Genomic DNA, 17,339 nt, shown 5'->3' on the forward strand with positions numbered 1-17,339 from the left:
AAAACGCACAGTTCGGCGTTTTGGTCATGCATTAGTGGACAACGGTCATGTGCATAGTGACGTCAAATTAGGCAATATCGAGTAATATTGCATATTAAATGCTACACTATTTAGCTTTTTAAATATTTACCTTAGCACTGCGCCCGCACACCAACCAAAAATTGCGCAGTGATTCAAGTATTCTATGAACGCTGTAAGTTTAATATAAATTCGCAATTTACAACTTTCGGTAGCCTGATGGTTTATTTTCAGCCGCGCAAGTTCAAGTCGAAATTTTATTTTCAGCCGCGTATTTTTTCAGCTGCAAAACATCTCCCCCGCGCAATATCCAAAGTTTCCAATCTGGGATGTATGCGGGTCCAAGTGAGCCGGGCAAATAGCCACTTACAAAATTATGTTTTAACGACAGTTTTTGTTTTTATAGTGACCAACATATGTTGAATGAAATCAGAACATTTTATTTTTATTGAACAAAGTTAAAAGTGTAAAAAAATTATAATATTTCTTTGAGCCACAAATATTTCAAGATTACTTTATGTAATATCACGGCACTATTGCAAGTCGTGAAAGGATTTCTTGACAATATTTTCATGTTGAAGTTTATTTGGATTGTCACTTTTGCGATTTATTTATTAAATGTCGATGCACTGACCACTACAGACAATGGTGAGATGTTTTGGATAACATTTGTATGTTTACTTTTTGTATAAATATAAATTAAACAATCCAGAGTTGTAATAAACATGCTTCAAATTGCTGGGTGGGAAACATTTTTATGTTTTAGACGAAAAAATAAATATATTCCAGACAAACAATATATTTTTATATTTTTGTTTGCCTAAAGTTGCAACTATATTGCCTTGAAGAAGATTTTCCGAATGGGGTCGAAATGCTGGTACTTTAATAAAATATTGTCGGAAGAACAAGTTTACATTTTTTTTGACTAAAATCCATATTCAGGCTTGAAATTGAATAACGGCCGGGTTAAATATAATTTCACTCATCAACAGGTTGGTCGCCGTCTGCAAATTTTTGTTCAACCTAATTGTTTTTATGAATATTTTAACCTGCCTTTCTGTTTGAGTTCCTTTACATTGTTCTTGTGTGATCAACCTCAACCTTTTACAGCAATATTTAATGCTTTGAACTTTTTAAGTCATTTTTGTAGTGGTCCTACGGGTTCATCATTAGGGATTTTCACTTGGCCTTCACTTTTCTGAGATTGACTTAATTTGTTGCAGATTAACAAACTAAGTGCAGTAGGTATGATAACAACATCCAAATTTTTAATAATACAGTTGCCAGTACGGCCAGTGTTAATCAGCATTGCCTGTAAGCTAATTGTATTTACATTGGCGAGTACAAAATCCTAACCCTGGAATTACAAAATTAATAAAACACAGGTTTACTTCAGTAAGTTATAGAACATGTTCTTTATTACGAATTATTTTTCTTGTGTAAAACCTATCTGCAAGAAAAAAGGTTTACTAATGGTGTGGTCCTTGGGACAAGTTATTAAAAAATGAGTGCAATGGGAACTGGATTTGAGGTAAAAAAACTTATGTCTGGTTGCGAAACTGTAAAGGCGACTCTGTCAGTAAAACAAATCCTGCATTTTTAGATCCATCTTATGATTTCGTCATAAAATAAAAGTAGACAAAAAAAAAGTGAACTCCAAATTTGGCTGCAATGATAACTGGATTCAATGTGAAAAATAATATAAATATAAATCTTTCATTGCAGACATGTTGAAAAGGGCTGAAATCATTCCTATTTAGCCACATCCAGGAGGTCGTGAGTTCGAACCTCACTGCAGGCCAGTTGTTTTTCTGGCTTGCTCTGCTTGCATAATAGATCGACAGATTCGGCGAGTCTGCGATGGCTTTTCGGTGTACTATTGATACGGAAGCCGTAATCGTTGGTCATAAAGCAACTTCCGAGGGGCTAGATCACAGATGTTATTAAACACATATGTTTGTGTGTGTCTTTCATTCATTCATTTGCTGGTTAATGTAGGAGTTTTAGTGAGGAACAGACCTCTAACCACTTTTTAATCCAACAGGTCAATGTTCATTCTACGAACAGTCGGGGTTTGAGCTCCAGATAACCGGGCCACTAACTGATGAAAACTGGACCCTAGCCAAGGCCCACACCATCGATGAATGTGGAAATCTTTGCTGCTCCTCACATAGCAATGTTGTATGTGACGTCGCAATATTCGTGCCAGACGACCAGGTGTTTGTATTGTGTCATTAAAGAGAATTTATCATAGATTGTAATTTTATTCTTTAATATTGCACTTGTAATTTTTTTTATTTTATAGAAATAGACATCAAACACATATTTTTATAGAATTAATCAAAATTTAATCAAACATTTTCATTTATACTTTTGAATTACGCCCTAAATATGTCATTTTTTTTTTAAACAAAATATACAGATTTAGAAAATGTATAGTTTACTGCTAAATATACATAATTTGATGTTTATTTCTTGTTATTCATAACTTGCCAGTTTTATGACATCAACAAAGCCTATTGTATAATTGGAACATTCAGACAATGGCTTCTACATTTGTATAGACTTAATTAGTGGTTCTATTCAATACAATTACCTCTAAATTGCTTAAAATTCAAACTAAACATTACATTGTATTAATTGAGTAAACAAGAATCATGGACATCGTTGCAACTATAGAATACACATTATCAACCAATATTATTTTTCTATTGAATACCGGTAATCTGGGCCAATATGTTTGCCGAAATATTACATTGGAAGTATTATATAACCTTTTCGTCAAACCAGTGGTTCTTAACCTTTGCTAACCTGTCGAACCCCTATGTCATTCAGCAATCTTTCGTCGAACCGCAAGTTTTCGCTCAGTATTCGTTTCCTCCTCCTATGATCGCCTTTAAAACAAACTAGATCCAGAATTTTTGATTCTTGGGGAACATGAAAATTTTCAGGGATCAAATCACAGAGTTATGTGAAACTTTACATCATAAAAAATTTAATCTTAAAATACCTGATGCAAACCCGTGTGAATATGCAACAGAAACTGGGCATAAATTATAAACTTGCATTTATATAACTTAAATTAGCTAAACTTTAAATAGATTCAAATTTAGCTTGAAATAACAGCATTTATGTTTCAGAGGATGTTCTCGCCAAACCCCTAAAACAGCTTCGTCGAAACCCTAGGGTTTCGATTGTACCCAGGCCACTCCTTTAAAACAAGCAGATTTGCTATTTTTTAATACTTGAAATTTGTCTATGCCCTTCTGTTTTGCAGGCTGGTTTGAAATAGTATTTGGTTTACATCTTGCAAAGTTAATATGCAAAATAAGAGTTGTATGATGAAATCGCAAGATAAACTAAATATTATGTGAATGTTATGTTCAATAAAGTTAAATTATCACCCTCTAAGTATATTAAGAATGCAAAGCCTCTTCCCACTTTGGTGCAACGGTTTATGTGTTGAGAGCAAACCATCCTTACCCTATATTGCAAAAGAAGCACGAATTATATAATTATTAGAATACACAATTGGCTATTTGACGAATGATATGTAACTGAATGTTAATGCACACGTAACATATATGTATTAAAAAAGTTATCAGGTATTGGTTGGCAAAATGAAAAAAAAAAACGGTATTGGTCAAAAAAAGTAATATCTCTATTTCTAGTTGTTACCAATAATTACAAAAAGTGTAAAGAAGCAAGAAATTAACATTAAAGCTTCACAGAAACTCACGAAATGTCATGTACAGCACTGGACAATAGGAGAGATTCAGGAAAATTTAACAATTAATGTATATGTATCCCACCTTTATTACTGTGATTGTTACATGATTGGTGCCAACTGTTATTGGATTTTATGTTGTATTTACAGAGATGTGCGTTAGTAAGATGCCCATCGCACAACTTGGCACAAGGGCCGTGCAAACCTCAGCTAGCTGACGATAAAACTGCTTGGAGTCTTGTCAAGGGGAAAGATTCGACTTTGATTTATGTTGTGAAAAGATCTCTCCCAAAATCAGGTATTTATTGTGATTTCAAGTTTGTGTGCTGGTGTGGTTTTGGTTTACAATTGGTTCTTATTGTTTGTTCGCCGTGGTGATATTATAAAGTTAACTTAATTAAAACAGAAGATAAATATTGTGAATGTACTAAGTGATGTTTTTGTTTTTATTTCAATAGGAATAAGCAATACAAGCCTATTGAATTTAAGTTTTTTTAATTTTTTTCAGCCATTTTTATTTTTTGTTAATAGCTTTTGTTATTAAATTAAAGCTTGAGTTTTTATCAGTAATTTTGTGATTTAAATACAGGAAAAAAAGTTTTGCAATTCATATCAAACTGGCATTTTTGAATAAAAGGTTTGAAGTGAAATTAAATTTAATTTGTTTGGATTGAACGTAGAAAAATTAATTTTAATTTTGATTGATGCATGGGCGCTTGCAATTTATTTTGTTCGTTTCAGAAACTTTTAATTTGTCCGATGAAGAATGGAATGCTCTGTTTGACGATAACTTTCAGTCGGTTTTTAACGGTGGAAATACTTTTACTGATGATAAATCGGAAAATGCTAAAAGTTTAGATAATTTTTCTGACACTGGTGATTTTATATCATCGTCAGTACCACCAAAAATACAAAGTCAGAGCTTAATGCCGACAGTAAACCCCGGAAATGTTCCAACTCCTATCGATGATGTTGGGAATCTTGTAAATTCGAGTGAACCAGATCTCGCAATAAACACAACAAAGGCAATTTTAACATCGGATGATGAAATTTTGAGCACATCATCTTTATTAACAACCACAGAAACCCCTCAAAATGTACCTTCAAATCCTGGACTCCCAAGTTCTGTGCAAATTCTACCAACAACAACCGCTGTGAAGACAGCTGACGAAATTGTGACGTCAACTCCATCCACAAAAATATCACCCGTTAATACGACGGTAAAGCTTGCAAGTGTGCCACCTAGTGTCCCGTTGGCTACTGTTGCATCTACTTTGGCCGATTTGAATTTAACTGCGATTTCAAATCCAACAGAGATAGGTTTGTAAATCTGCTTTGTCAAAAAGTTAAGACTGGTTCGCAAAATTTTCACAGAAAGTTGCCCGAGCTATTTTGACCAACAGTGCAAGCTGTTTTGGCTAAAATTTTATACAAACTTAAATATATCTGTTTTTCTAATTTTTTCTATGCAACTTTTAGCTTCAAAGCAATGGTGAATAGTTAATAAACCAATTTTTTAAAATAATTATCCTCTAATTTCTTTGCAAATTTTTGTGAACCAGCTTTTTATTGGTGTTTGAAACATAACACAAATGTTTCCATTCAAAAATATCTTTAATAATTTTATTGGAATGTCATTTGGTGTTTCTAAAAAAATAATTTGACCTTTTTTGATGTGTGTGGTTTAATTAATTATGTTTTTTTCAAACATTTAAACATATTGTGATTGTACAATTTTGATTTTAATTATCCTTGTAAATATATTAAATGGGAATTTATATTAGATGGGATAATTAACCTCATTTGAAGTGCATTTGTGATACATGAAATGTTTTGCTAGAATTTGTTAAAAAGCTTTGTTTAGTTGAAACATCTTTTAACTTTTATGGTAAAGGTATTTCAAATCCTATAAAGCAAGTATATTACTAAATCAACTATGCTTCTGTACAACACAAGCTTAGTTTTAACAGGCTTAAAATATCGACGTTTAGAGCCACTTTACAACGGTTTAATCCCAACTTTACGGTTTTGTGGTCAGTAAGCACTCTATCTCTGACAAAGCTGACGTGATAAAAACGTCAAGTGTTTGCACAACATCAACCCTTAGACTTTACCCGGCAACCCTGCCGCTTTAAAACACAGGAACTGACAGCTACCATTGGAAAATATATTCGCCCATTTCACTGCTGACAGTGAATAACTAATGTATTATACAGCTGTTAATATATAAATAGTATATACTGACAACTCAAAATAAGTTTTATTTATATTCTAAAAAATAATTTCAACCAAAAAATCACACCAAAACACTTACGTAAGAACTTTGAAATAGTTTTTATATTAGGTAATCATTCATTACTTAAATGTGCTTTGCATTTACAAATTTATCAACATATTTTCCACAATCACTTTAAACACTTTGTTTTGATTGCATTTATAGATTATCATTAAGTAATTCAAATCATTTACAACTGATTAGATCAACGGTTTCTCAACCATTGGGCTCATGTTTATTTTGTCTTTTTATAACTTTTACACGAAATGCACTACAAAAAAAGTTTTAAAATTTTAATTCATAGAAGATGAAATAGCGCCCACACCTTCATCACCCACGACAACAACTGCATCGGTTGCCACGACGACGAGTCCCACTACACCCCTCATTACCACCACAACCACTCCGGCCATCAGGCACATCGCTGTGACGATAAACGGAACCACTCGGATCCGTTTGCCGAGAAATTCGGTCGTGCTGAAGGCTACCGCTGCCGGGGAGCCACTGCAAGGTAAAGTAGCAAAACTGCTGCAAAGGTAAAGTAGCAAAACTGCTGCAAAGGTAAAGTAGCAAAACTGCTGCAAAGGTAAAGTAGCAAAACTGCTGCGAGGTAAAGTAGCAAAATTACTGCAAGGTAAAGTAGCAAAACTTCTGCAAGGTAAAGTAGCAAAACTGCTACAGGGTGAAATAGCAAAAATACTACAAGGTAAAGCAGCAAAACTACCACGAGGTAAAGTAGCAAATTTAGGTATTTTCTGTTTTAAGTAGATAGCTCTTGTGGTAAATATAACTGCTTACTTTCTCACCACTTGTAACTTTTATTTGTGTTTTTCCAGCTTCCGGTTTTGAGTTTGAGTGGAGTCTTGTTGCTCACCCGGAGGATTTCACTGGAACCGGATCAGGGTTGAGCACAGATACTTACATGCTGAGCACACTAACTGCTGGGCAGTACACATTCAAGGTAAGGCATCCCATTTGACTCACCTGTGAAAAATGTATTGCTTTCTGTGAAACAGAATTATTTATGCACATAATTAAAAAACATTGATTATATTTTGAAACAAATATCTAGTTTGATTGAAAACATAAAACTTTGTTTTGTGCAACCAAAGTTTTGTGTATCTAGTGTACAATTGGAATAAGGAATCTAGATTTAATTAATTTAGATATGGACATATGGTTTAAAGTATAATTTTATTTATTCCCAAAAAATACAGTTATTTATGGAAAGATAGAACTGCGAAATCACAGAATCATTATTTTAGGCATTCCGCAAATTCAGTGACATTAAATTCAATTTTCTACAAAATGTTTAAATTTGTTCAATATATTGTGAGCCGCACTTAAAGTCGAGGGTAAAGTCGAACAATGTGTACTTTGTGACGGCTGAATCATCCCATTGTTACGTGACATTGGTGTAATGACATATAGGAAACAAATTTGGCACAAAATTGAATTGGTTCTTCAAATGTCCCTTAATAATTATTGTGGTGCTGTGATGTAGAATTGACATCGCTGTAGAATTTATCGACATGTCGCCCTGGAATACATATAATATTGGTAACAAAGGATTTTTAAACGCAGGTTTCACTATTTAGTTTCTTAATGTAAACCTTAAGCTAGTTAATGAATATAATGCACATTAATGCTTATCAATCGAAGAAAAAATCAGAATTTGTATTTTACCGACTGCTAAATCCTTTATATTTTGTTGGCATCTAAAGGCAATGCTTTTCGTTTATAATTTCCTGCCATACTTCTGTGTTTGTTTATTTTCATACCGAGAAATATTTTGCTTTCTCGTGGAATTTTCAAGTATGATAGCGATTGACCTGTTAAAAGATTGTATAATATCGAACAGCTTGAAGCATGTGTTGAATGTTGAGGTCCTCGCTGGCATTTTTAAACCCTTACTTTATTAAATGGTGGTTAATTTTATTATGTTATATGTTAGGTTGAAATGCATATTAGTGTGAACTTTACACTCATAAAAAATATTATGAATTTACACACACCTGAACAAACTTTATTGTGTTTTCACCCAACAAATGCAAAGTTTTTAACGTTTTTCAACCTTTATAGTTTTTGTACATATATTATTTTAGGTGAAAGAAACGAGCGTGGTTGAATTTGTAAAAGCTTGATTTTTTTTTTTTTGACTTAACGTTGCTTTAAAAGGTGTTTAGAATTTCAGGTTATAAAGCGATGGTTACCTGTTCATAACCAATTTCTTTACCTAATCACAAATCCTTGGAGAATTATAAACGTTTCAAATATATTTTTCAACCAGGTTTAAAATGAATAAATATTTTTTATTTAACATTCACAAAATAGTTTCTACTTCTGTGCAACTTTTGGTATTCTCACTATGTCTTAAAGCATTTGCTTTTATTTTTTTAAATGTGCAGTCGCCAAATAGAAAGGGTTTTAGCAATAACTGTTACAAAATAAAAATCCTTAATATAATACATTGGACAAAAACGACCCCATCCAAAAGTTTTGCCATCTTACCTTCAGGTTGTGGTTCACGACTTGAACGGTTACGGAACTGCTGTGGTCAACGTTACCGTGCTGGAACCAATCCGAATCAACACTCCCCCTGTGGCGGTGGTCTCCCCGGCGCACCAGGAACTCACCCTCCCCACCGACTCCACCCTACTCGACGCCGGACGTGAGTCGACCCCAACATAAAATGATAATTAAAAAAAATGTAATTTTTCAATCCTGTTCACAATTTGACAAGCACAAAATAAATATTAGATTTGATAGAAATTTGAAAAGCACAAAATAAATATTAGATTTGATAGAAATTTGACAAGCACAAAATAAATATTAGATTTGATAGTTTACCACACAACACAATATTCCATATTTTTATAGGCTCTGATACTTAAACCAATGTTTTTACTATTCCATGTTATGTATCGATTTGAATTTACTCTGAGATCGATTGAGTTGGTTACAACAGAGATAATGTTAAGTTAAAAAAGGTTTCTTCCTTTTACGTTTTGTGTACAACGAGAAAGATCAAACTAACATTTTTTTATTTTGTCGTTTTTCATATTTTGTAAACATTGTTTAGCTAGGCTTGTTTTTTTACCATATCATGTCATTTAATTTATGATGACTTTAATAGAAACTCAATTAACAGTAAAATTGAAATCATTTCATTCTCACTTACTGACTTATCTATACTTACACACAAATACTTACATGTTTTAAAAGTAGAGATTATTAAATTATTTCAGTGTTAGATTTTAGAACTACATTAACTATAATTTGTACAAACACGGTAACTTAATTATTTTTCTCCACATTTTTATCAAATCAATTTTTAGTTGTTTGTTGATTTACTGCTAATTTGCTTTTTATATTCTAACAGAATCGCACGATGATGTTGGGATAACTTTGTACGAATGGGTTCCTACTACGGCTCCCTTGGCAAGCGAACTCAGTAAAGGAAAACCACTGAAAAACGACAAGGTAGTAAATACTTTAAAATTAATTTAAAAATTTAAGTGTTAAACTTTCTGACATTTAAAAAAAAAAAAAATGTTCTCCACAAAATAAACGTTTTTTTCTTCAATTCTGGTGTGTTTTTCTTTCTTTTATTAATTTTAGAAGTTTAGTTGAAAAATTCCTGTTATTTCAAACATAAAATAACCAAGTCTAACCTCTAGTAAATTAGTGAATGCATTTAATCGTTTTTATTTGAAAACTGTGATTATTGTTTGCTTTTAAGGTTTATGAGGTTGGCAAATGCTATGGTAAAACCTCAAAACGTGATTAACACACAACCAGGGATCCCCATGAAATCCTTTCTTCAAGCACACGTGCTCTAAATATACAATACACTAATAACCCAAGAACACCTGGTTTTTGGCTGTATGCTGCTTAAGGTGTTATGAGTAACTGTGTGTTTGCAACCTTTAAAAACATCTAATCACAGACAAGCAAAATTGGCTTAAATTTGACTTGTTTTATTTAATCCTGATGTTTGTTTGTAGATTCTGCAATTACAAAACCTAGTGGTGGGAAATTACACTTTCAAGCTGACGGTTACTGACACCGACGGAGCGACCAACTCCACCGAAGCAACTGTGTACGTAAACAAAAGTAAGTTGATAGCAGCTGTTATCAATAAATTGTGCAAAGTTAGTTCTGCCTCATAAAAAATCTATACATGCCCCTGAGATTAAGGCATGGCATTTAATTTTTTTAAGTACTTTTGTGATTATTGATTCATTTTTAACTCTATTTTGGCTAAAAAAAACAATTTTAGACATTTTATGGTTCAAATTGACAACTTTGTTTCTAAATATATTCTCAACTAAAATGTACACCTACCCTTTCCACAATGCAATTGCAGAGCTTCGTCGTTGCTGGGTTTTGCAAAATAAGATTAAAACTAGTTAATATTTTCCAAATCATTGCAATTGTTAATTTTGCTTTGGCATATATCACTTAAATGACTTTCGCCAAATAATTTCTAAAAAATATAGATATTTAAATCTTGTTTATGGCAAACTGATTTAGTTAAATATGAAGATATCTCCGCATCCTTACATAAAAAAAAATCGAATGCTATTTTAATAAGAGACTAATAATGCCGGTTTTTAAATATATATTTCCCTTTTAAATGACTAGAATTTATAAATGACTGATTTTGACCAAATCTTGTTTAACTCTAATCTGGGTTTCTGATAAATGATGTTTTATTTGCCCAGAAATCGACAACCCGCCACACGCGAACGCCGGTTCGAACCAGGTCGTCCACTTCCCACAGAACTCAGTGACTCTTTGTGGGAACGACAGCACCGATGATTGGGGGATTGTGAGGTATTCATGGGCGATCAGTCCCGACTCCAAGCAACAAGTCTTCGACATGCAGGTTCGTTCATATTCCAACCGACAAAGATCAACCCTCGTTTTACCGAAAGTTTTTGCCTAATTTATCAAACGAATGATTTTTCATAAATGTATATTTTCAAAAGTCTTTAATTTCTTTCCACGAACATTGTTCGTAATTTGTGCATAAAGCAAGCTGAATATAAATAGGTCTATCATGTGTCTCCTTGTTGTCGATGCGTCCCTTATTAACATCTTGCCAAACCAACTTAGATTACACTTTTTTTAAATAATTGTTTTTCTTTATTTTATTTTTTACGTGCTATTTTCTTTCTTGTCATCGTCTTGCCAAACATCCAGGGAGCCCGTAGCAAGTGTCTGGAGCTTTCCAACCTGGAGGTCGGTGAATACACTTACCAGCTCACTGTAGCCGATGAGTCGAACCAGGAGGACACCGCCAAGGTCACGGTCGTTGTTGAACCGGTAAGTCAACTTGGTGTATGTATGGAGGAAGTTGATGAGAGTTTAAACAACAAAAGTTGATCAGCGTTTAAACAACAAAAGTTGATGAGAGTTTAAACAACAAAAGTTGATCAGCGTTTAAACAACAAAAGTTGATGAGAGTTTAAACAACAAAAGTTGACCAGCGTTTTTTTGTTGTTGCAGGAGTCCAACCATCCCCCGGTGGCCGACGCTGGACCCCCTCAATCGTTGTTCGAACCACAAGATGGCGACACAGGGGCTGTGACACTAGATGGCTCAAAGAGTACCGACGACAAGAAAATAACTTCCGTAAACTGGAAGCAATTGAGGTGAAAAAACTTATTTTGTATTTATTTTTTGCGTTATTACATATTGCATTACTTCCAAAATTAACGGATTTTAAGTTTTTACAGATTTTGAAACTTATTAAAAATGCTTTCAAATTGGTAAAATTGTTTGTGTCTTTTGTTAGCACTTGTTTAAAGCAAAAGAAAGCGAATGAAAAATATATTTTAATTGCCCTAATGCTCTAGGATTCTTGTTCAAGCAAAATGTCGCTCCAAGATTGTAATTTTCAGCCTTGACTTTGAATTTTTGAAACCGGCGAATTAGATATATTTTTGTTTCTGTTAAAAGAACAATTTTTTATAAGGTAATAATAAAAGTTTCAATCCAATAAAAAGCACTATGTTTTCGCTTAGCGGTCCCCAAACGACGATAGTGAAGCCGAACGCGATCACGACAAGCGTGTCAGGACTCAATAAAGCGGGCGGTTATGTTTACCAACTGACAGTGTTTGACACAGAGGAGACGAGCAACTCCGACCATGTGACGATCACAGTAAAGAAAGGTGCCTGTTTGTTAATCTCACTCATGATGTAGTTCACGACTTTTTGTGAGCCTCTGCAAGATTTTTAAGTTACCTTCTTGCTTTAAAACACTTTTGTAACTTATTGTGAACACGTTGTTCTTCATAACTGTTACTTGCTTTTGATCCTGTAACATATGGTTCATTTGATTGCTGTAGTAAAGTTAAAATTAAATTTCCATAACTGTGCTGAAACATTTTAAAAGAATAACATTGAAAAACAACAGTATACTTAATTTTACCTTTAGAGGCTCTAATTACTTAAACTTTTATAACATAAAAACAAAAAAAATATTACAATAAACTGCCGTAATCCTTAAAAAAACAGCTTCTAAAGAGCTAAATTACAGTTGTATCAAGCATTGGCGTATGGTTGTCCTTGACCTGTTTCTCTCTGAGCCTGTGTAGCTCAGTTGGTAGAGCAACGGTCCCAATATGACCGAGGTCGTGAGTTCAAACCTCACCACAGGCTAGTTTTACGAACAGTATGCAGCAGGCAACAGTGCTATGGTTGTTTCTCGACTTGCTTCCCTCTGCGCCTGTGTTGCTAAGTTGGTAGAGCGACGATCCCGGTATGGTCGAGGTCGTGAGTTCGAACCTCACCACAGACTCGTTAACCTTCCCCGCTTGCATCATTGATCGACAGATTCTGTGAGTCTGCAATAACTTTCGGTCTACTAATATAAACTTGTTCCTTTATATTTCTTGCCACAGAGAAGCCGCCAGTAGCGAACGCGGGCCCGGACATCGAGCTCACCTTACCCGACAACATCGCTATACTGGACGGGAGGAGATCGTCGGACGATTACGGGCAGCTGGTCTTCCACTGGAAGAGGGACAGGGACAGTCCCGCTGCCGGGGTGAGCTCGGTTAGGGGGTAATTGCCGGGGTAAGGTTGGGGGGTAATTGGGGCTAGGGGTGCTTTAAAACTGCCAGAGTACGACTTAATTTGACGATTCCAAGCTTGTTTTTGAAAACTTTCTTTTTATTTAATTCAAACTTTTGATTTAATTAGTTTTTCTTCAATTTAAATAAATAAATTTTTCCCCTAATTTTGCAATAATGTCCCTAATTTTCAGCGCATCTTCAACAACTCTGACACCCAGTCTGTTCTCGTGGTAACCGGTCTCGTCGAGGGGATTTACCTTTTTCATCTCAAGGTCACAAACATCAGGGGCAAGGTCAGTCTGATCGACACCGCCCGGGTTACGGTGATAGGAAACCCCCAAGTAAACAACCTGGTGAGAACTTTGATTTGTTCAAATTGGTTTCGGCTGCGACAAAAATGTTGTCAGTCTTGAGTCTAATTAACATTTTTTTTTTCATATCGGATTGTAAACCAGCTTACACAGTGTTTTTTTAAACGCGAGTTTCATCGTTTTTTGCAAAACTAAAACTTATAGGACTAGAAAATAAAAATTGTCGTGAGCTGAAAAATTCCACTGATTTGACCCCGTAATTTTGGTTTTTTTAAACCAATATTAAACCAAGAAATTCCCGTTAAAAGTCGATTCCTATAAAATCGTATGTTTCCACCCAACGCACCCCCAATAACCCAAACACCCCCGAATTCTCGCCCAGGTCGAGTTATTCCTCGACAACCGAGCATCTTCCTTCACCGAGAGCCTCAAGAACAGCTTGATGACGCAAGTACGTGTCCTTCTCTCGTTGGACGAGGACGCCAAGGTGGTCGTCCAATCAGTGCAGGTCGATCACTCGAGCGGAGGAGAGTAAGTTTTTAAACTTGAGCACAAAATCAAGTTGACGTCTTTCTACTGACAAGTTGTTTTACCCGGCAGCCTCGTGGTTCTGCTCTACGTCAAGTTGCTGGACGGAACTTTCATGGATTCGCTTGAAATGGTGGAAACTCTCAACCAGAAGCTGCAATCTGATCTCAAGCTGCTCAACTTCAACGTTAAAAGAGCCGACACGTACGGTGAGAAAATACTTTGATGTGCATTTATTTAAAAATCGTGAATAGATACTGTAGTTAATAAATTAATAATGTTTATCACAAACTAACGGCTTTTATTTGCCAACTAAACAAGATTCTGAGTGTGAACGTTATTGACAAGTTAGTGTTATGTAAGAGTCCTATTTTGTTGTTATTCCGAACTGTGTTTTATTTCGGACGATAACGTTGCTCTAATTTCGTTCTTATGGCTGGAGTCCGTTCAATCTTTATCATTCCGTTGTTTTTATTTCCCAGTGACGTCACTGCTGCGCTTTTAAATAAACACAATCTTTTGTGTTTTGTTGTAGTTTGCGAGAACGAGTGTTCGGGCCACGGCCGTTGCCACTCGGGCTCCAAGGAGTGCGAGTGCGACGTTTTCTGGATGGAGAACTTCTTCCGTGTTTACGCGGGGGACGGGAGCAGGAATTGCGGTGAGACGACTTTGTGCGGCCGCTTATGAGCGCTGCTGGTGACCTAGAATAACCTGCCTGAACATGTGCGCGGTCGTCAGGGTCAAAAGTGCTTTTTTGTGGTTTTAGCAAAAAACAAACACTTGGCATCTTCTGCAGAATCCACCTCAATAAATGAATAAAGTCGGTTTATAATTTTAAAAATTGTGTTTAGATTGGAGCATCCTTTATGTCGTCATAGTGAGTTTCGTGCTCGCCATAATCCTGAGCAGTGGGGTATATTTCGTCACTTGCTGCTGCCTGAGGTTTGTGACGTCATAATATCAATGCTAAACATAAAGATAACGATTAATATAAAACGGTGTTTCTAAAGTTTTTATTTTACGCTTGTTAAACCGAACTATAAAGTCACGTGATCTTTTATTATCGACGTAACAAATCACGTTTGTGTTCGAAGGCGCCGGAAATCCCCCAAATCGACACGAAGTCGCAAGAAGAAACACGTTCTCGAGAACGGGGGTTACCAGAAAATCCCCTCCAAGAACTCGAACGGGGTCGCGCACAAAAGTGAGTTTGGGACCAACTTTTGTAAATATGGAAAAATAAACTTTGGAAAAACTGACTTTATTTCAAAATACTTTAGTTGTCGGCAACTTAAAACTAAACTTATTAAATGAATGTTGGTGAAAAATCACCAACTATTGATAATGCTGAGGCAATTGTTCTCTATATCGAAATAATTAGGCTTTGTCACTTCAAAATCTGGTTGATAAATTAAAAACCACAAGTTTGTTTTTAAAAAACAAAATACATGGCGGAGTCATTTTTAACGATTAACCGAACAAGATAAACGTTACTAAATAAAGCCCTAAATACAAATAATAAAAAATATTCTTTGGTGAAGACGGCCTGAGCCGCTCGTCGCAGCTCCGCATGACGTCACTGATGCGCAGTATGACGTCATCGTCGTCGTCGGGCGACGAGGAACATAGAGATCACACTCTGTTCGAGAAGCGCCACCTGCTGGATCAAAAGAAGCGGCGGGCCAAGCGCGGGAAAGCCCCCAAACTGGTGGGGATCGGGTCGGATCACTCGGGCGACTCGTTTGACGGCCTGGGGCTCGACGGGGGCGGCAGGGTGGCCCTCAAGGGGGTCACGGGGAAGTCCCGCGGCAACGACGATATATTGTGAAGTTTACGATTTGTCTGATCTCGCCGCGTTCGCCAATATTCCCGCTCAAAGAATACTTTCTCCTTGTTGCGCAAGAATTCGGGTTGTTGCGCAATCCTTGCGACGCTTACTACTTCTTTCCTTCTCACTAATATTCCGCTAGAGGTGCTAAAGAGCAATTTGCTTCTCATAGAAATCTTAATGCTGTTTTAAAGCACATTCGGAAAAAAGAAGCAATAATGAGTGACGTGCGAATTTTAATCCTTATTTTGATGAAATATTACACTTTTCAAACTAAACGTATCACTTTGGGGAGTTTCCCAAGGTGCTACGTCACCCGCGGGTATTCCCCTTCTTGCCTATTCTTTGTTTTTTCACTTTCTGTAAAAAGTTTACCATTTAAAGCTGCGACAGAATTAACATCGACAGAATTAACAACGGTGCTCCCTTTGGAGAAAACTTGATCGCTAAAATACTTGAACAAGGCTGTAGTTTAAATGGTGAACTTTTGTTCCAGAAAGAAATTGTTCCTTTTATTAAACTGTGCTTTTGCAAATGCTAGCAAACTGTTTTTTGTCCAGAATTTATTCGTTTGTTCGTCTGAGCGACCTTTTAAAGTTTAATATATTTTAAATAGCAAGGCTTTATTGGCCAAAGTATTTAAAAAAAACTTTTCTTAAAAGGAAAATTTGCCGATAACTCAGATTTTTATTTAAAGTAAAATTTAACTTTTTTAAAGAGTATGGCTTTAATGACCATTGGAGACGTACGATAATATGGGATCGTCGGTACTCGTCCGATACTGCTGATATCGTGCCGATCCGACGCTGAATTATTTGTGCATTACACAAATACCAGCCTTCGAAACGATCGACGAAAATGTAGCTTTTGGTTGTATCCTAAATGTAACTTTCTGATCTTAATTTTGCGAAATGTGCAATATGAGGAGCTTTTACCGGCTTGGTATTAATTTTATCAATCTGTCTGTATTTGCAGTTTGTGCAAAACTTGTATTGTCGAACCTAGGCCTGCTTTTTTCGTGTTACCTTTATTCCGAGTTTGCTTTGTTCTACTTATTGGGAATGTGAATAAAAGTTTTTAAAGCCAAGAGATTGCAAAGTTTGCGTTCTTGATGTTATGATGATATAAAGCCGTTGTCGTAAACTTTTAAAGCGTTTCATAAACTACACATATTCTCTATGCAAATGGCCAGGTTTTATATTCAGAACCTGATTAGGCCGCCCGTTTAAGTTAAGTCGTGTTTTAATGATGCCCCAACTTCAACAAAGGCAATCAAACTGTCGAACGATTTTAACCCACACTAGTGGCGTTGCAATTGTGCAAAACTTAAAAAATAAACCGTTGATGAATTGAAATCTAACTTTCGATAAAATCGAGTAATCAGCAGGGACACGCCTGACTGCACAAGTAACAACCAAGTAAGTTTTCTATGAGAGATGCAAGACACAATCTGTTAAATAGATGCTTTCCCGAGTTGCTAGCCATAAATACATTCCATATGAGTGTACGTTTTTCTTTCATAGTAGGCAACACCCGTTAGGTAACTCAATTACACCACGCGCGGG

At 35.5% G+C, this 17,339-nt stretch overlaps 1 protein-coding gene across 1 annotated transcript; it reads left to right on the forward strand.

Annotated features, from left to right (window-relative positions):
* Positions 1-1,522: 1,522 nt before the first annotated feature.
* On the forward strand, positions 1,523-16,855 carry LOC146162915 (dyslexia-associated protein KIAA0319-like protein). The gene is made up of 21 exons (XM_083385332.1): positions 1,523-1,549; positions 2,086-2,235; positions 3,896-4,043; positions 4,487-5,065; positions 6,325-6,531; positions 6,857-6,981; positions 8,538-8,691; positions 9,403-9,503; positions 10,028-10,136; positions 10,748-10,911; positions 11,229-11,351; positions 11,535-11,680; positions 12,053-12,201; positions 12,934-13,079; positions 13,299-13,460; positions 13,801-13,949; positions 14,019-14,155; positions 14,482-14,604; positions 14,798-14,888; positions 15,041-15,150; positions 15,488-16,855. Exons 1-21 carry the CDS (start codon positions 1,523-1,525, stop codon positions 15,772-15,774), a joined length of 3,387 nt encoding a protein of 1,128 aa, XP_083241458.1. The 3' UTR covers positions 15,775-16,855.
* Positions 16,856-17,339: the final 484 nt, after the last annotated feature.

This window comes from Ascidiella aspersa, chromosome 3 (assembly GCF_963924565.1).
Source record: "Ascidiella aspersa chromosome 3, kaAscAspe10.2, whole genome shotgun sequence".
Classification (NCBI taxonomy): domain Eukaryota; kingdom Metazoa; phylum Chordata; class Ascidiacea; order Phlebobranchia; family Ascidiidae; genus Ascidiella; species Ascidiella aspersa.

Excerpts from the sequence above, each read along its gene's own strand:
- LOC146162915 (XM_083385332.1), top strand. The coding sequence starts at position 1,523 with ATGAGTGCAATGGGAACTGGATTTGAG. Across the intron at positions 4,044-4,486 it reads AAGATCTCTCCCAAAATCAG|AAACTTTTAATTTGTCCGAT; the intron begins GTATTTATTGTG and ends TGTTCGTTTCAG. Across the intron at positions 10,137-10,747 it reads AACTGTGTACGTAAACAAAA|AAATCGACAACCCGCCACAC; the intron begins GTAAGTTGATAG and ends TTATTTGCCCAG.